The sequence below is a fragment of the Myotis nattereri genome (assembly GCF_964212035.1).
Source record: "Myotis nattereri genome assembly, chromosome: 1".
Taxonomy (NCBI): Eukaryota; Metazoa; Chordata; class Mammalia; order Chiroptera; family Vespertilionidae; genus Myotis; species Myotis nattereri.
The window spans coordinates 99,885,195-99,905,524 of record NC_138075.1 but is presented as its reverse complement, the minus strand read 5'-3'; the positions used below and the strand labels follow the sequence as shown (position 1 = coordinate 99,905,524).

At 41.0% G+C, this 20,330-nt stretch overlaps 1 protein-coding gene across 4 annotated transcripts in view; it reads right to left on the bottom strand.

Annotated features, from left to right (window-relative positions):
• ZEB1 (zinc finger E-box binding homeobox 1) overlaps positions 1-20,330 on the bottom strand; it is a 304,864-nt gene that overhangs the window by 100,588 nt on the left and 183,946 nt on the right. For all 4 annotated transcript variants that reach the window (XM_081100685.1, XM_081100684.1, XM_081100687.1 and 1 more), the window contains one exon: positions 4,421-4,621. In XM_081100685.1, coding sequence (XP_080956811.1) covers positions 4,421-4,621 — 201 coding nt within the window. The remainder of the gene's footprint in view (positions 1-4,420; positions 4,622-20,330) is intronic.

Below are 20,330 nucleotides of genomic sequence, written 5' to 3'. Positions count from 1 at the left end.
AGCATTTAGTCCGTTTACCTTTAAAATTATTATTGAAAGGTACTTGTTTGTAGCCATTTCTTTTTTTGTGTGGCTCTCTTCTTTCCAAGCTTTTTATTTCTTTTTATACCAGTCCCTTTGCATTCCTTGCATTGCTGGCTTGGTGGTGATAAACTCCCTTAGCCTTTTTTTGTCTGTGAAGCTTCTTATTTCCCCTTCAAGTTTGAATGATAGCCTTGCTGGATAGAGTATTCTTGGATTCAGTCCTTTGCTTTGCTTCACTTTTTAAATTCCCGTCCATTCTTTTCTGGCCTGATGTGTTTCTATTGAGAAATCATTTGATAATCTAATGGGAGATCCCTTGTATGTAACTTTCCGTCTCTCTCTTGCAGCCTGTAAGATTCTCTCTTTGTCCTGAACATTTGCCATGGTAATTAAGATGTGTCTTGGTGTGGGTCTTTTTGGGTTCACCTTGTTTGGGACTCTCTGGGCTTGTGTGACATTTTTCTTCCCCACCTCAGGGAAGTTTTCTGATATTATTTCTTCGAATAGGTTTTCTAGTCTTTGTTCATCTTTCTGTTGTTCTGGTACCCCTATTATTCATATGTTGTTTCATTTCATGTTGTCCCAAAGCTCCCTTAGGCTCTCCTCCTGTCTTTTAATATTTTTCTCCAATTGCAGTACATTTTGGGTTTGTTTTGCTTCTTTGTCTTCTAATTCACTAATTCGGTCCTCCGCTTCTCCTAGTCTACTGTTGATACTTTCAATGGAGTTTTTCATTGCAGCTATATCACTCTTCATTTCTTCTTGGGTCTTACTTAAGTTGTTGATTTTTTCATCAGTTTCTCTTGCTTCTTGCAGAGGTTGTCGATTTTTTCCTCCATCCGGTTTATGCACTCTACGACCCTTATTCTGAATTATTTTTCTGTCATGTTGCATGCCTCTGTATTACTTAGCTGCTTTTCTGGAGAGTCCTCCTTCTCTTTCCTTTGGGGATTTCTTTGTCTACCCATGTTTGATCTCACTGACATATCTAGTCGTTGAGTCGGTCAGTGGTTGCTCCCTGGGTGGCAGTGACTCCGTGGTCTGTGGTTGCTCTTCGGGCAGTTGCGGTAGCAGCTGCTCTTCAGTTGGCAGAAGCTCCTCTGGTGGGTGCTGTTCACAGCTGTGGTGGCTCTTCTGGCTGGTGGGGGGAGGTTTCACGTACAGCTGCTGTTCCTCAGCAGAGGGTGTGGTGCTCAGGAGGCTGCTATTGCTTGGATCTGCTGTGTTGATTTAAAGGCACAAAATACAACACAACAAGGCACCACGTACCAGGCACTAAACACAAATATATTCACGATATTAATAACCCCAAAAAAAGGTGACCGCCTGAATTAAGAGATTTAGGGGATAAGGAAGAAGGAAGATAAAAGAGAAAAAAGAAAAGAAAAGTAGGGACCAAAAAAAGGAGTGAAAAAATGAAATTGGGAAAAAGGAGGGGGGGAAATAAAAGCGAGAAAAGAAAAGAAAAAAAAGAGCGAAAAGAGAGAATGAAGTGGAAGAGGGGAAGAGACTTTTTATATGAGGAGAATACTCCTATAGAACCGCCACTAATCCCAATAAATTCCAGCAACAGCTCCCTGGAGATGTATGCAAACTAGAAACAACCAATAATATAACAATGAAAATAGAATGGAGAACACTAATCCCAAAATAAAATAAAGAGAAAATAAAATGGCACTTTAAAAAATGGTAAAATGGTAGCAGTAATAATACTGGTTAAAAATAAGAAGGTAGTAATTGAAAGGGCAAAATCAGGTGATGGAAAAAGGAGAAGAAAGAAAGAAAAAAAAAGAAAAAAGAAAAAAAGAAGAAAAAAAGGGAAAAAATTGGTTTCTTAGTTAAAAGGTGAAAGAAAAAAAAATTGCAGTAGTGAAGTTCCTTCGGTTCTTCTATTCTTCAGTCTGGCTCGCCTTTAGTCCTGCCAGGTATTCAGGAGAGTGTTGAGTTTCCCTGCTATACACTGTTCCTCTGTTTTGTAAACCACAGTCCTTATTTTAAAGCAGGCCGTATTTGTTTCCCAGACTGCCTTATTTTGTGTTTAGCAAAGAGTCAGTTTGTGGCTCAGCCTCTGGGTGGCAGTGTTCTGGGGTTGGCCTCTGAGGCTATACGGCATCTCTACCGCACTTAAAAGTGATTTGGAGAGGTCAACTATCCAGAGCTGGTTCCTTAATAGTTACCCGCTCTGTATTGTTGCTGGGATTCTGAACTTCAATTTCTATTATTTTATTTTTTTATTCTTAGAAGTTTCATTTGATTCCTTTAAAATTTGTCTATTCTTTCTTTAAACATGACAGTCATTTTATAATGTCTCAGATAACTCTAGTAATTAACATCTTTATGATCAGTTTCTGCTCCTTTTATTTTTTATTATTCTCACTCATGTTGGTGCCTTCTTGCTGAGTTTTTTTGGAGACTTCTATAGTGTTAGGAGGAAGGTATTTTCTTCCAAAAGATTTGTATTATCTTCTTGGTACCTATAGGTATTAGCCACAGTTCCAATTTAAAGTCAATCATGGCTTCAGATTTATCAGGCTATCCAATAATGTGAATCTGAGGTGCAAATCAATGCAAGACACTTCATGATTACTACTTCTCAGAGACAATTTTCCACTCCCCCAATCCCTAACCAAGGCAATTTTATCTGCTAACTCATGAGAATGGTAGGGATGAGAGATGGTTTGCTTTTAGTTCATCATATAATCCACGTGTAATCCCATACTATGGGAGAATCTATAATTAAACATTTTGATGGTCCAAGGCTTTGTTTCTTCTCAGAGACCTGAAAACCATATCTTATATTGCCTTGATTAGGTAAATGTCTTTAAGGTCAAAGAATCTACTATGCTGTGCTCTGCTAACCTCTATGGGTTCCTGTGTTCACTTAGATTTTGATCTGTTGTTGTCTTACTGTCTAGTTAGCTCTTTAAAGCTTTCAAGAAGATTTATTTATTTTTGAATATAACATCAGGCAATTAGATTGACATTAGTTATTTTCAGTGAGACAGTTCAAATAATCTATCCCAATATATTTTCAGAAAAAGAACCTTTCAAAGATTTTTCATCTTCTTATCTCCATCTATCTCGTTCTCCTTATCGCCTCCATTTCCATACAAATCATTTCCTATTGCTTCCATAATAAGACTTTGGCTCAACTACACTGATGGATCAATTTTGGCCACAGACAAGAAATACATAAGAAACCTTTGCTCCCAAAAGTTTTGAGCTCAATATTAAATGTTTAACAGGTTAATATCACTGCCATTAACCAGTTGTGATAATAAATAAGCATATTAACTTCTCTGGGTTCTATTTTCCAGAAACCTGGGAGTTATGTCAGTTCTTCCCTCTTAGTTACTTTCCACATAAAATCAACCAAATCTTTTATGTTCTACCTCCTACATTTCTGTTAAATCTCTCCCCTTTATTCCAAGCCCAATGGCTACTATTTCTTTAGTTCAAGAACTCTTATAATTTCCTGAATTCTTATAGCCTCCTTATGAAGGCACTGCCTCCTGCCTGTAGACTCACTCCCTCTAAAATTCTTCTCCATATCGCTACTAAACTTATTTCTAAAGTAAATATCCATGATGTTATTTTCAAAGCTTCCAGAAATAAGTTCAAATTCCTTGATGTAGCACACAGTGCCCTTCCTATTCTTTCCTTTAATTCCTTGATCTCAATTTCTGCAAACATCATTTGTTCAAATCTTAATGGTTTCATGCATGTTGTATCTTCTGCTTGAAGCACCTTCTATTCCTTGTTTTTACCTAATTAACCTCTACTGATGTTTTGTATCTCAAGACCGCTGTTTCACTCAGAAACTCTTCTAGGACTTCTCTCTCAAATTTGGATCTCTCTCTCTCTCTCTCTCTCTCTCTCTCTCTCTCTCTCTCACACACACACACACACACACACACACACACACATACACACACACGTATATATGAAGAGTGAGAGGGAGGGAGGAAAAAAGAGACAGGCTGGCTTACAAACACTAAAAATACTCCAATTATTTATTTGTGTTTGAGATTTTTGTATATTAAATTGTTACAATTTCACTGCACCAAAATATATGTTTTTGGTTTTTAAGTAGATTCTTCATTTGAGGTCACAATATGAAATTAAATATAGGTTCAATTATATTGACAGCATATGAAAAGCTTGATTCTCTTAAAAAATCTACTAGAATTCAAAATTATATGCATTATACATTTGGTCATAATAACTTAATTGTTCTGCTACATAATCTACTTTTTTGGTAAATAGAAGGATAACTTCTATTGATTAATAAACAAATAAAGTTCATTTCAAATTTTTCATTTAATTTATATTTTTAGTTAATATATTTTTTAAAGAATAAAGAGAATAGAATATTACAAAACAAAATTAAACTTGCCATCATCCTCCCAGCAGCTCTTCGCATTCCCTTCCCTTTCGCTCCTCCCTGGTAACACTGTCTGGTCTGTTGGCAGGTCATCTTCTGGCATACCACCTTCACAATCTGCTGCATCTGTAATACTTTCTTCTTCCACAATATGGAGCTTGTCTTCATCATCTGAATCTGAATTTGTTTCTACCACAGTATTATAATTTGTAACTGTAATACAAATAAGAAACAAATAGTCAAAACCAACTAGTGTAAAAATCAGTTTTTACACTTTAGTAAAAATAAATTTTAAAAGTACAACAGATTGTGATTCAATATTTCTTGTAGTAGCTACACTTTTTGAATACTTACTATATGTAAAAGTGATTTATAAATAGTAGCTCATTTAATTCTTACAGCAACCTTATGAAATAGAGAACTATCTACCATCTACTACTTATATCCTTGTTTTACAGAAGTAGAAACCAAGACATATGGAAGGTAAGTAACTTGTTCAAGTAAGATGCAACCAAGAAGTGGCAGGGCCAAGATTTGAACTCTAACATTCTGATTTCATAAGCTGTGCTGTTGAATGCTACATTAAGCATGTTATCCTCTCTAATCTCAGTGAGCTTATTCTATATGATACTGTTCATGCACAATTAGGGCTTCAAATATTTAAAGCATCATAACTTAAGACAAGACTTCAGCTCCTTTATTTAAATAACAATACACAATCAAATTTACCATAAGAAAAAGTATTTTAAAGTTATCAATTAAATTCATGCATTACGGGAGAGAAAGGGGAAAAAAAAGAAGCTTTTCTTTGTTTATATAACTAAGCAATGATTACTTCTAGTTCTTTCCATTTCTTCCTTCAATTTTCCAACCATTCTTGAGAGAATATAATCACCTAAATGCTTAAATGATATGCATATATATCCTCCTTTTCATATGAATACACCCCCCAAAGAACATAAAAGAAGAAATACAATAAAAAGTATGAATGTACACGTTGAGGTGAGTAAAAAGAACCAAAAATATCCAAAGCTCCTCTTATAGACCTTGGTAAGACCCTTCTGTCCAAAAGACTAGTGGAGTTATTACTCTTTTGCCTACTTGAGGAATTCTTCAATATCTCGTGTCATAAGAAAAATATAAAGTTTTGTGTCATTTATACTTTAGTGTGAATACATTTTCCAGATCTTTCCCCAAGAGCACATCATTGTCTAATATTATTGTAAAAGTAATATATGTTCATTGGAAAAAAGGCCAGACAATAAATAACAAGTAAAATTAGTAAAAGCCCAACGCCCCCAATTTTTTCTTCACCTCTCTCTTTAAAGGTAACAATAACAGCAAATTTCATCAATTAATTTATACACTAAGTAGTATGATACTAATCACTTTATATATCTTATTTAACTGTAATACATATCTCACCTTATACACATATGCATTTTATATTTAATATAAATACTATACATAAATGTCTGTATGGATATTTAATAAACATATATAGAATCATATTATATGCTTTGCCACATAGTTTTCTGCCACTGAACATATTTTGGAAACTTTTCTATGTGAGTATATGTGGAGCTTTATCTTTTTTTCTGGATGGCTATACAATATTTCACTGTACAGACATAATTTAACTTATCACCTATTCATAAAATTTAGTTTCTTTCTAGTGTTTAAGCATTAGCAACAATGTCATAATACATTTTCTTATAAATACATCTTTTGTCATTCCTTAAATACACTTGTCAGTAGGGGTGGAACTGCTGAGTCAAAGGGAAAACTTATTAGATAGATATGGAAACATGGGGAAACCTTGTTCCAGCCACACTATAAGCAGGGAAAATTGTGAAATTGTGTGTGGGTGGGTAAAAGGAATGATTCTCAAAGGATGGTCCACAGTTGGAATAATGGTTTCTTGATGAGCCTTTAACAGAGTAAGATGCAAATACATGTGTATGTGTATATGTTTGTGTGCATATACTAGTATATGTATAAATTTTTAGGAGCCGGTCTGGCAAATAATGCACCATGCTATTCACTTTCATTTTTATTTTCAGGATTCCTTATTAGTAACCCACTAAATGATTTACTAAAGTCATTTAGAGTTGCTATGGTATGTATTCATTTATATGCTACATGCATTAGACAATATTTACTCTTTACTGAGGATTAATCAATTCTGTATTCCTTGAGATCTGCCTACCACATTGGCTCATTTCAAAGCTCTCACTATGCATGGATAGTTGAAATTCCTATTTTGTGAAGGGAGATATTAGTGCTTCTTTAGTATCTTGAGTTGACCATCTATCATATCTAATAATAGACAAACATGGTAATTAACCATACCTCTGACACACTTCCCATTAGCTAATCAGGGTGTTATGTAAATTAACTGCCAACCAAGATGGCAGCCGGCAGCCAGGCAGCTGAAGTGAACAGGAGGCTTGATTGCTCTGTGATGGAGGAAGCCAAGGTTCCTCGCCTGCCGCTGCTGGGCTCTGAGCTGCACTCTAAGCAACTATGTTGCAATTACAGAAGCTAAACAAACTCGAGAAACCTGCTTTCAGCCAGCCGGGCTTCAGCCAGCAGGACTGCAAGAGTGTTTCAATTATAGAAGCCAAACAAACCCAGATCCCGGCTTTCAGCAGCCGAGGTCTCAGAGCTGGAGCCGAGCCTCAGAGCTAAAGCGGGCTCTCAGCTCCAGTGACAGCCATAGAAGGTAAATCCCAGAATTAAAAAAAAGAAAATAAAAAAAGGAGAGGTTGGGAGCTTCAGTCACCTGCCAGCCTGAAAACTGCCCTCAGCCCCTCACCCAGACTGGCCAGGCACCCCAGTGGGGACCCCCACCCTGAAGCAACAAGATGGTGGCTAATTTGCATTCTGAAGGCGGGCGGCAGCCGGCAAGGGCAAGGCTGTCAGCGGTCCGGGACCCGGATCTGTGACCCTGCCAGGTGGGGGCAGTGCTTGAGGCTATCCGCGGTCCCGGGACTGGATCTGTGAACCTGCCGGGCAGGGGGCAGCGCTTGAGGCTGTCCGTGGTCCCAGGACCCGGATCCATGACGTGGCGGGCAGGGCGGCAGCGCTTGAGGCTGTCTGTGGTCTGGGACCCGGATCTTTGACTTGGCGGGTGGGGGGCAGTGCTTGAGGCTGTCCATGGTCCTGGGACCCAGATCTGTGGCCCTGCCGGGCGGGGGCAGTGCTTGAGGCTGTCCATGGTCCTGGGACCCAGATCTGTGGCCCTGCCGGGCGGGGGGTAGTGCTTGAGGCTGTCCGCGGTTCCGGGACCCGGATCCATGACCCTTCCTGGTGGGGCGGCAGCTTGCACAGGGGCGAATCGGCCGGGGTTGGGCAGGGCAGGACGCCTGGCTTCTGCCCAGCCCCAGTCACTCTGGGCAGGTGAGCAGTGCAGAGAGCCTCTGGACAGGGGAGGCAGGCCGGTGGAGGGCAGCCTGTACTCCCTACATGGCGGTGGTGACAGCTGTGAGCGCCCCAAGCCAAGCCTGCAGGCTGAGCTGAAGTAGGGCCTGCAGGCCATTAGCGCCCAGGAGTGGCTGCGCAAGATCCGCCTCCTGGCCCAGAAGGTGCAGGATCGCAGGGACAGCCACTGTGGTGGGCCAGACTGACGTCCTCCTGGCCGCACCATGGGGATTTGCGGATCTGCAAAGCCAGAGGCCTCCAGTGTGCACATCCCTTCCTGGCATGCGAACATCTCCCAGCACACTGTCACCCTCCCACGCCTGCAGCAGTTGCAAACCAAGGCTTGCACAAGTTCCCTTCGCCACTCCACCGCCCTTCCATCAACCCAGCATGCCTAACACCCCCACAGGATGTGCACACATCCCCTCTGATGCGCTCACGTCCTTTGGAGAGTGTCTGGGTGTTCTGGGTGCTGAGGGTGGGCGCCTGTGAGATGACAGTGAGAGGGTGGAGTGGTGATGCCCTGTTCCCACGGAGGCCAGTGCAGCTACGAGATCACCTCTGGGGGTTAATGCAGGTGCTGAGGCGGGAGCAGGTGCAGATAGACACACCTGGTGGGCACGGGCGGCCCTCACTGAGATGCCTTCGGTCAGCATTCACGATCAAGAACCCAGAGGCAGAGAGGAATCCCGTCCTCTCAGTGAAACAGTGGGATAGTCGGGGTGACTGAAGAGGAGGAATGCGCACTTTGGGTGCCAGCACCCATGAGCGAAGGCTGCCCTGACTGAGCCTCGCTTGCTTGGGGTCTAGCGCACTCCTGCCGGGCAGCGGGTGATAGGACATGCTTTTCCAAATTAAGGAGAGAAAACGTTGATTTTCCTGCTGCTCACGAAGGTGGAAAGTGAAGTGGGGAGACATGTGGGGAGTGAGCGAGGTTCCCTGTCTGGGGGTTCCAAATCTGCTGTTGGTTTCTTTCACCGCTGACTAGAGATATACAGGGTGTCCCCCCAAAATGTATACACACTTTGAATACCTACTAATTCCAATGGTTTTAAGCATAAGAAAGAAACAACAATGGAGCTGTTATCTGTTAAAAGTGTGGGCACAAACAGGTAGTCGGACATTCCCTGAGGGGTCTCAGATTGGAGAGGGTAAAGGCCAGACTGAGGGGCCCCTTCCCCCCCACCCCCACCCCAGTGCACGAATTTCGTGCACCGGGCTACTAGTGTATATATATAAAAGCCTAATATAAAATTGTCCCCTCGGGAGTTCATCCAGGAGATCAGGAGTTCAATCACTCGCTATGACATGCGCTGACCACCAGGGGACAGTGCTGAACGAAGGAAGGCCCCAGGCAGCAGCTGGAAGGAAGTCCCTGGCAAACAGCTGGAAGGCCCCCATCAGCCCTGATCGCCAGCCAGGCCTAGGGACCCTACTGGTGCACAAATTTCGTGCACCAGGCCTCTAGTAGTTTTATATTGGTGCTATTATTGCATTTAATGACACAATATGGTAAGTTAGCGTTATCATTATCAATTTTGTTAGTTGTAGGTTGTTTGGTTGAGCCTAGATTATATAATGAACACATACATTTAGAGTATTTGGGGGCTTCAAATTTCCCAGTAATTAGGTTTTAATATAGAATATATGCATTATGGTCAAATATTAACTTGAATGCTTCATAATTTTCACTAAGTTTTTTTTTTACTTTCAACTGTAGGTGTTTTATTCTGCCTGAATCAGCTGTAGCTCAAAGTACTCTTTGAGAATACCTGTCACTTTCTAAGGCTCTACTAAAACTCCTTCCAAAGAGATTGTATATAGTATATAGTTATTGTGTGAATTTCCCCGAGCATATTTTGAGTTTGAGGAATAAAACTTGAAGATATATAAAAGCACTACCTTTTATTGGCTAAGATGGGAAAAAGACCAATAACTATTTTCCAACTTTTTCACTGTCTTCTGCTTCACAGTTACTTAACAGAGAAAAAGCAGTGAAAATCACTTATACTGATTATCATCTGTTATATAACAGGCAAGCTACCTAGTGTTTCTGAATCTGCCCAGCTAATTTTAAAAACAGGATCCCAGCATCAAAAGCATAGATAATAATGCAGGCCATTGATGAATTCTAATAGCCAGTGAAAGTGTCAGTTATTTCAATTGTCTGCCCATCTATTGCCATATCTTTATACTGTTTAACCTTTGACTAAAAAATATAACAAAATATAATTTGCCAAAAGAGCAGTATGTTCTTAATCATAAGTGATCAGCAACTTTTGGTCCTGAGATGGTTTTTAAAAAGGTTTTAAAAAATCCTCACCAGGGATATATTTACTGATGAGAGGAGGAGAGAGAGAGGAGAGGGGGAGAGGGGGAGGGAAGGAGAGGGGGAGGGAGGGAGGGAGGGAGAGGGGAGAGGGGAGAGGGGAGAGGGGAGAGAAACATCGATTGGTTGTCTCCAATCCACGACACAACTGCAGATAGAACCTGCAACCTAGGTATGTGCCCTCACCAGGAGTAGAACCCACAACCTTTTTGGTGCATGGGATGATGCCCCAACCAACTGGACCATCTGTCTGGGGCTGGTCCTGAGTTTTAATTAAAATAATAAAATTTCAAGAGAGTAAAGATAAAAGTAAATAGAAAAGGTAAACAGTTTTTAAATCTTTAAGCATAATTTACCATTCACAATATGAATTTAAATTTTAATAGAAAATGGTTAACATTTTCAATTCAGTCTTATGGTAACCAGTTTGTGGTTAAGGACACATTAACTTCTTGGTGGCAGTTCTTGTTGGTATTATTTGCTAACAGTTAATGCCCGATATAACAGTATCCACACTGCATAAGGTAGTTGTGAGGGGCTAATAATTTTAAAGTGTCTTGCACAAAGTAAAGACTATACAAGTGTTTGCTATAATAATCATCTCACTGAATTGAGAGAGAGAGAGAGAGAGAGAGAGAGAGAGAGAGAGAGAGAGAGAGACACTAAGTAACCTGGCTGCGATTATATAGCTACTAGCTGTACCCGGCCACGCGTTGCTGTGGCTCAGTCTGGTTAAATGGAAAAGAAAGAAAAGAGAAAGTGCACGTTTTTACTATGTTTAATTTCACAATGCTTGTGGGTATACAATATTTTTTGTTGTTCCACTGTCTGTGCAGATATAGAGATTGTCTGGTTTGCCGACCCTAGAACATGCAACATATAATTGTCCATGTGAGAAGCAATCCGTGTCTAAATCTAAACCGCACAATTCTAAAGATTGGCGCTGAGCTTTGTTGATGGTGATTGCAAAGGCCAATCGAATTGCGAATTGCAATCTCTTAAATTGAAATGGCATATCCGTTGGAATCATAGGAATGCGAGGAATGAGGACATCTTCACCTTTGAAAGGTCCTGTCAAAATTGTTGCTTCTACAACGTTGCTCATTAATTTTTTTACTGCAAGCCGCGTGCCGTTGCAAAGCTTTGGGTGGTTGATATTTTGCAACATGATAATTGGCATGCCGATTTTCAATTGCAGTACATGCGGTGGCATCCCTGGCAGATCAAGTGAATTCAAAAATTCTGTTGGATAATTAACCGCTTCATCTGCTTCCACAACAGTGTCGACGGACTTGTATGTGACTGCCTCGCTTTGAATGTTAGACTGAATAATATTGTTAAGTTCGTAGACATCTTTGTTCTTGGCCGCAAGAATAGCTCGTTCACTCAGCCAATCGTGATTCTTATAATTGTTTTGAATATTGGGAAATACTTTTTCAACCAATTCTTCTTTTGACGTCACTAAATTGCAGAAGTTATGAGGCAATGAAATTAGTCCTGAGGTCAGATCAACCGGCAACTTTCCATTCCCAATTTCCAGCAATTGATGTGAGAATGTCTCAGCTGATCTATCGTTTTGCAGCTGGACACGCATATTTGTAGCTAATTTTATCTATAATTTATAATTGTAAATAGAAACATTGAAATGGAATCAAAATATTTAGTATAGCATGTGTTGCTTTTACATCCAACAGATGGCGCTGTTTTTCAAAAAAGCATGTTTTTACCTGTCACAGGTGTGACATCTATATAATAGTATGTATATAGGTATATAAAAACACGCACATATTTGAATGCAACGTTGTGTCAAAATTTCAAAGCAATCGGTGAAGAACTTTCAGAGATTTAAGATTTTGAACAAACGAACATTTACATTTTTATTTATATAGATTAAGTTGTAGAGCTGGACTCAAATCCTGGTCTACATGATTCCATAGTCATATTATTTTTTTAAATTAAAATATCTTTATTGTTGAATGTATTACATATGCCCCTTTTTTTCCCCCATTTACCCCTTCTAGCACACCCTTGCCCCTGCCATTTGTCTGTGTCCATGGGTTATGCATATATATGCATACAAGTTCTTTGGCTGATCTCTTCACACACTCCCACCTTCCCTCTGAGATTTGACAGTCTGTTCCATGCTTCTATGTCTCTGGGTCTATTTTATCCATCAGTTTATTTTGTTAATTAGATTCCACATATGAGTGAGATCACGTGATATTTGTCTTTCTCTGATTGGATTATCTCACTTTACATAATATTCTCTAGGTTTCTCCATGCTGTCTCAAAGAGTAAGAGAACCTTCCTTTTTAACTGCTCCATAGTATTCCATTGTGTAAATGTACCACAGCTATTTTATCTGAGGGCACCTGGGCTGTTTCCAGATCTTAGATTTTGTAAATAATGATTCTATGAATATAGGGGTGCATATATTCTTTCTGATTGGTGTTTTGGGTTTCTTAGTATATATTCCCAGAAATGGGATCACTGGGTCAAGTGTCAGTTTCATATTTAAATTTTTTAGGAAACTCCATACTGTTTTCCATAATGGCTGCACCAATATGCATTCTCACCAGCAGTGTACTAGGGTCCCCTTTTCTCCACACCCTCTCTAGCACTTGTCCTTTGTTAATTTATTGATGGTAGCCATTCTGACAGGTGTGAGGTGATACCTCATTGTGGTTTTAACTTGAAACTCTCTGATGATTAGTGACTTTGAGCATTTTTTCACATGTCTCTTGGCCATCTGTATGTCCATTTTGGAGAAGAGGCTATTTAGGTCCCTTGCCCATATTTTAATTGGATTGTTTGTCTACCTTTTGTTAAATTGTATGAGTTCCTTATAAATTTTGGATATTAACTATTTGACAGATGTATCATTGGCAAATATGTTCTCTCAAATATGTAAAGTGGGCTCCTTTTATACTATGTTGATGATTTGTTTTTCTGTGCAGAAACTTTTTAATTTGAGGTAGTTGCATTTGTTTATTTTCTCTTTAGTTTTCCTTGCCCTAAGAGATTTATCCTCAAACATATTGCTACCAGAGATGTCTGAAATTTTGCTGCCTATATTTTCCTTCCTTCCTTCCCATTACCATTTATTGAAGAGACTGTCCTGACTCCATTGTATGCTCTTGCAGCTTTTGTCAAATATTAATTGAGCATAGTGGCTTGGGTCAATTTCTGGGTTCTTTGTTTTGTTCCATTGATCTATATGCCTCTTCTTGGGTCACTACCAGGCTATTTTTATTACACTGGCTTTCCAGTATAACTTGTGATCCCTCCAACTTTGTTTTTTTTTTCTCAAGATTGCTGCGGCTATTTGGGGTCTTTTTTGGTTCCATATAAATTTTTGAAGTATTTGTTATAGATCTGTGAAATATAGATGTGTTGTAGTTGCTGTTGGTATTTTAACAGGGATTGAACTGAATCTATAGATTACTTTAGGTAATATGGACATTTTAATGATGCTAATTCTACCAGTGAATGAACATGGTATATTCTTCTACTTGTTTATAACTTTCTATATATCGTTTTTCAATGCCTGTAATTTTCTGAGTACAAGTCTATTACTTCCTTGGTTAAGTTTATTCCTAAATAACTTAATTATTTTTTCTGAAATAGTAAAAAAGGTTTGTTTAGTTTTTCTTTCTGACAATCAATTATTTGTGTATAAATGCCATTGCTTTCTGGGTGAATTTTATCCTACATTGATGTAATCCTTTATTAAATCTAATAAGTGTTTTGGTGGAGTCTTTAGGGTCTTCTACGTATAATATTATGTCCTTTGTGAATAATGAGTTTTACTTGCTCCTTTCCAATTTCGATGGCTTTTATTTTTCCTTCTTGTCTGATTGCTGTGGCTAGGACTTCCAGTACTATGTTGAATAAGAGTGGTGAGAGTGGGCATCCCTCTCATGTACCAGTTCTTAGGGGAAATGGTTTTAGTTTTTGCCCATTGAGTATGATGTTGGCTGTAGGTTTATCATATATGGTCTTTATCATGTTGCGGTATGATCCCTCTATTCCCTCTTTACTGAGAGGTTTTTTTTTCATTTTTTTGTAATTGGTGTTGGATTTTGTCAAATGCTCTTTCTGCATCTACTGATATGATCATGATTTTTGTCTAATTTGTTTATGTGCTATATCACACTTATTGATTTGCAAATATTGTACTAACCTTGAATCCCTAGAATAAATCATGGTGTATGATCTTTTCAATATATTGCTGAATCCAACTTACTAGTATTTTGTTGAGGATTTTAGCATCTAAGTTTATCAGGAATACTAGAGGCTGGTGCACAAAAATTTGTGCACTGAGGGGGGTCCCTCAGCCCGGCCTGAGCCCTCTCACAGTCTGGGACCCCTTGGGGGATGTCCACCTGCTGGCTTAGGCTTGCTCCCTGGGAGATTGGGCCTAAGCTGGAAATCAGACATCCCTCTGGCAGCCTGGGAGCCCTTGGGGGATGTCCACTTGCCAGCAGGGAGCAGACCTTAGCTGCAGTTGGACATCCTAAGCACTGCTGAGGAGGTGGGAGAGGTTCCCGCCACCACCGCTGTGCTGGCAGCTGGCAGCCTGGCTTGTGGCTGAGCAGAGCTCCCCTGTGGGAGCGCACTGACCACCAGGGGGCAGATCCTGCATTGAGCATCTGCCCCCTGTTGGTCAATGTGTGTCATAGTGACAAGTCATTCCCAGTCGTTCTGCTGTTAGGGTCAATTTGCATATTACCCTTTTATTATATAGGATTGGCCTGTAATTTTCTTTCTTTGTAGTGTCTTTATCTGGTTTTTCAATCTGGCCTCAGACAAAGGTAGGAAGTGTTCCTGTCTCTTGGATTTTTGGAAATAGTTTGAGTAGGATAGGTATTAGCTCTTTGAATGTTTGATAAAACTCCCTGGTGAAGCTATCCAGACCAGGGCTTTTGTTTGCAGGGATTTTTAAATTATTATTATTTCTTCAATGTCATCAGCTGTTATTTGTCTATTCAGGTTTTATGATTCTGAGTTTTTGAAAACTGTATTTTTCTAGGAATATGTCCATTTCATCAAGGTTGTTCGGGTTGCTGGAATATAGGTATTCATCATTTTTTTTTATGCTCCTTTGTATTTCTGGGGGTCAGTTGTTATTTCACCTATTTTGTTTCTGATTTTATTAATTGGTTCCTCTCTTTTTGTTTCTTGATTAGTCTGGCTAAAGGATCATTTATCTTGTTTATCTTTTCAAAGAGCCAGCTCTTGGTTTCATTGATCTTTTGTATTGATTTTTTAGTCTCTATGTAATTTATTTCCACTCTGATTTTTATTATTTCCTTCCTCTGACTTACTCTTGGATTGTCTTGTTGTTCTTTTTCTAATTCTTTAAGTTGAAAGGTTAAATATTTTGTTAATAATTGTTCTTGTTTTCTGAGGTAGGCCTGTAGTGCTATGAACTTACCTCTCAGGACTGCTTATGCTGTGTCCAATAGATTTTTGGTTGTTGTGTGTTCATTTTCATTTGTTTCCAGCAAGTTTTTATTTATTTCTTGATCTCATTATTAACCTTTTCATTGTTTAATAACATGCTATTTAGTCTCTATGTGTTTAAATGCTGTTGAGTGTTTTTACTGTAGTTGATTTCTAATTTCATTCCATTGTGATCTGAGAAGATGTTTGATATGATTTCAATCTTTTTGAACTTAAACTTGTTTTGTGTCCCAGTATGTGGTCTCTCTTTGAGAATGACCCATGTGCACTTCAGGAGAATGTATATTCTGGAGCTTGGGGCAAAATGTCCTGTAAATGTCAATTAAACCCCTCTGATTCAGTGTGTCATTTAGAGTCACTGTTTCCTTGTTAATTTTTTTTTTTGTCTGAAAGATCCATTTGTTGAAGTCAGTGGGGTGTTAAACTCTCCTACTATGACTGTATTGCTGTCAATTTATCCCTTAAAGTCCTCCAATAGTAATACATTCTTCAGTCATTAAGAATAAGATAATCTAAATGCTTTATAAATAGGAAACTCCACCATACACTGTTTACTGTAGCTCTGAGTAGTGAATTGAACTGCATAAGGGAAGAGACTGAGCGACAGAGGAGAGGAAGAGGGGGAAATTTTCACTTTCAGGTCTTTGATTTCTATCAAGTGATAACTGTGGCAAGTGCTGATTAAAGCTACAGACTAAAGCAGGGGTGGGCAAACTTTTTGACTCGAGGGCCACAATGGGTTCTTAAACTGGACCGGAGGGCTGGAACAAAAGCATGGATGGAGTGTTTGTGTGAACTAATATAAATTCAAAGTAAACATCATTACATAAAAGGGTACGGTCTTTTATTTTTAGTTTTATTCATTTAGAACGGGCCGGATCCGGCCCGCGGGCTGTAGTTTGCCCACGGCTGGACTAAAGCCATGTTTCAATGATTTTGGGTGTATAAAGGCTTTTCTTTCTTTCCAGAGGAGAAGTTCTGTTTATATCATGCCATTAACACATGCTTAACTATGTCATACTCATTCCTACCGGACTCCCAAACACACACTTATCTGCATGGTAGAAAAGAAAGATACAATCTGCCCAGCTGGTGTGGTTCAGTAGTTGAGCACAGACTTATAAACATGGTCCAATTCCCAGTCACATTGTGGGCTCCATCTCCAGTAAGGGGTATGCAGGAGGCAGCCTATTAATGATTCTATCTCAACATTTATGTTTCTATCTCTCTCACCCTCTCCCTACCTCTCTGGAATTAATACAAGTATATTTTAAAAACAGAAAGATAAAATTGCTTTTAGGAAAAGACATAAGACTATACCTTAAAAACTATCAGACTGCTTCAAACCAATTGTCCCATATACATCGGAATACCTACTGTCATAATTTAAGAAACATTTCGAAAAAAAATACAGTTTGAGTCATGTTCTCCAGAGTATTGGGGTTACAGATTGATTAAGGAGTGGATATTTTACACATTTACACTATGCTGAAAACAACTTAGGCACAAAGGCTCTGAAATATGAAGATAAAGGTAGAGAAACTGAGTAAGTATTCCATTATTCTTCAACATCAGTTAGGACAAAAATAACTATGTTTTTTATATATATATAAAATTTGTGCACTTGTTGGGGTGGGGGAGTCCCTCAGCCCGGCCTGGGCCCTCTCGCAGTCTGGGACCCCTGGGGGATTCAGCCTACGCTGGAAATCAGACATCCCTCTGGCAGTCCGGGAGCCCTCGGGGGATGTCCAATTGCCAGCAAGGAGCAGGCCTAAGCTGCAGTTGGACATCCTTAGCACTGCTGAGGAGGTGGGAGAGGCTCCAACCACCACCGCTGTACTGGCAGCCATCAGCCTGGCTTGTGGCTGAGCAGAACTCCCCCTGTGGGAGCACGCTGACTACCTGGGGGCAGCTCCTCTATTGAGCATCTGCCCCATGGTGGTCAGTGTGTCATAGTGACCAGTCATTCCCAGTCGTTCTGCTGTTAGGGTCAGTTTGCATATTACCCTTTTATTATATAGGATAGAGGCCTGGTGCACGGGTGGGGGCCGGCTGGTTTGCCCTGAAGGGTGTCCAGGATCAGAGTGGGGGTCCTGCTGGGGTGCCTGACCAGCCTGGGTGAGGGGCTGATGGGTGTTTGCAGGCTGGTCACACCCCCTTCACGGTGGGGGTCCCCACTGGGATGCCTGGCCAGTCTGGGTGAGGGGCTGGGGGCCGTTTTCAGGCTGGCCAAGCCCCCTCTGGCGAAGGAAGCTCCCAGCTTCTCCTTTTCTATTTTTTTATTCTGGGGTTTATTTACCTTCTATAATTGAAACTTTGTTGCTCTGAGTGGAGCTCAGAGCCGGCCACAGCTGGCGGGAAGTTGGCTTCCTCCATCATTGGGGCAACCAAGCCTCCTGCTTGCTCCTGCTCCGTGGCTGCCGGCCGCCATCGTGGTTGGGTTAATTTGCATATAGTCACTCTGATTGGCTGGGGTTGTGGCTTAAGGCGTAGCAAAACAATTTGCATGTTTGTTTTTTATTAGTGTGTGTGTGTGCGTATATATGTGTGTGTGTGTGTGTGTGTGTGTGTGTGTGTGTGTATATTTTAGAGGCCCAATGAACAAAATTTGTGCAAGAGTAGGCCTTCCGTCCACAGCTGCCAGCACCAGCTTCCCTCTGGCACCTAGGATACAGGCTTCCCTCCAGTCACCATCAGGCACTCGGGACCTGGGCTTCCCTCACAGTCTTAGCTTTTGCCAAGAGGACAGAAGGATGTCCAGAAGGATATCTGGTCTAATTAGCATATTACACTTTCATTATTATAGATATACACTGAGTGGCCAGATTATTATGACCACCTGACGTTTGTTGACAAATTAGCTATAATTTCATGCTGAAGTTGCTAGAGGGCCAGACCATTATAAATAAGGAAGCAGGTTGTTTACCATGACAGTAGAAAATATTTTTTTCTTGAGATATGGGTAAATAATGCGATTTAATAGCCTCTGATAATAACTAGGGGCCCGGTGCACGAAATTCATGCACGGGGGTAGGGGGGAGTCCCCGCAGCCCGATGTGCACCCTCCGGGTCACATTCCGGGACCCTGGCCACTCCGGGCCTAGGCGCAGGCCTACAGGCTTGGGGTGTCCTGGCTCCCAAGGATGCCTGTCCTGGGGACACAGGCCTTTTGGCACCAGCATGCATGCAAGAAGCAGCAGAGCAAGAACCTCTCCCGGCACCCATGCATGCACTCCAGTGGAGCGGGAGCTTCCCTGGCATCTGTGCACACCACCCCGACCCCAGCTCCCTGGCGCCTGTGTGCACCACTCCGCCCCGGCTCCCTGGCGCCTGTAAGCGGCCACAGGGTGGGAACTTCCACAGTGTCGCCATGGCGACACAGGGGAAGCTCCTGCCCTGCCCCCAGCTCCTCGGTGTCGGCGAGTGTTGCCCCGCCCCTGGCTCCTTGGTGCCCATGCACGAGCAAGCAGCCGTGGGGCTGGAACTTCCCCAGCGTCACCTTGGTGATGCGGAGGAAGTACCTGCCCTGTCCCCAGTGCCTGTGTATGCAAATTAACCTGCCATCTTTGTCAGGTTAATTTGCATACTCACTCCTCATTGGCTAGTGGGTATTGCTCCTGGGCATTGCAGAGGGATGGTTAATTTGCATGTTTCTCTTTTACTAGTGTTTGTGTGTGTGTGTGTGTGTATATGTATGTATGTATATATGTGTGTGTGTGTGTGTGTGTATATATATATATATATATATATATATATATATATATATATACATACCCACACATACACATACTGAGTGGCCAGATTATTATGACCACCCCATCAGTACTTCATTGGGCCACCTTTTGCCTTCAGTACTGCGGCGATTCTTCTTGGCATTGACTCAATGAGATGTTGAAAGGTGATGCAAAGAATCTGACACCATGCCTGATGAATAGCACTGCCCAGTTCTGTGAGATTTGATGGTTGTGGAACCAGCTGCCTGATGGCTCTTTTAACTTCGTCCCACAAATGCTCAATTGGATTGAGACCTGGTGATTTGGGGGGCCACCTAAGCAAGGTAAAATCTCCCTCATGTTCTTGAAACCACTCCTGCACAATATGAGCACCGTGGCATGGCACATTGTCTTGCTGGAAGAAGCCATCTCAATTGGGATACTCAGTCAACAAGATAGGATGAACTTGATCAGCAATGATACTTAGGTATGTTGTACTATTCAGACATTGTTCCACACAAATTAAAGGGCCCAAATCATGCCAGGAAACATGCCCCAAACCATAACACTGCCCCCACTAGCTTGAGGGTTGTACTCATCCATGTGGGGTGCATGCTTTCATGCTGTTTCCGTCATATTCTCACTCTGCCATCTGCATGATGCAATTGGAAACTGGATTCATCGGACCACATGACTTTTTTCCAATGCTCGACTGTCCAATCCTTGTGTTCCTGTGTGAATTGGAGACGTTTAATCTTGGTAACTACAGACAGCAAAGGTGTTCGAACAGGCCTTCGGCTTCCATATTCCATACGATGCAGATGCAGTGTACGGCTAATTTGCCTACAAACGTCAGGTGGTCATAATAATCTGGCCACTCACTTTCAAATATATCCCATGTTCAAAGGCTGTTAAATCACATTGTTTACCCATATCTTCAAAAAAAAATCACTCCTAGTGTCGTGGTAAACAACAAGCTTCCCTATTTATA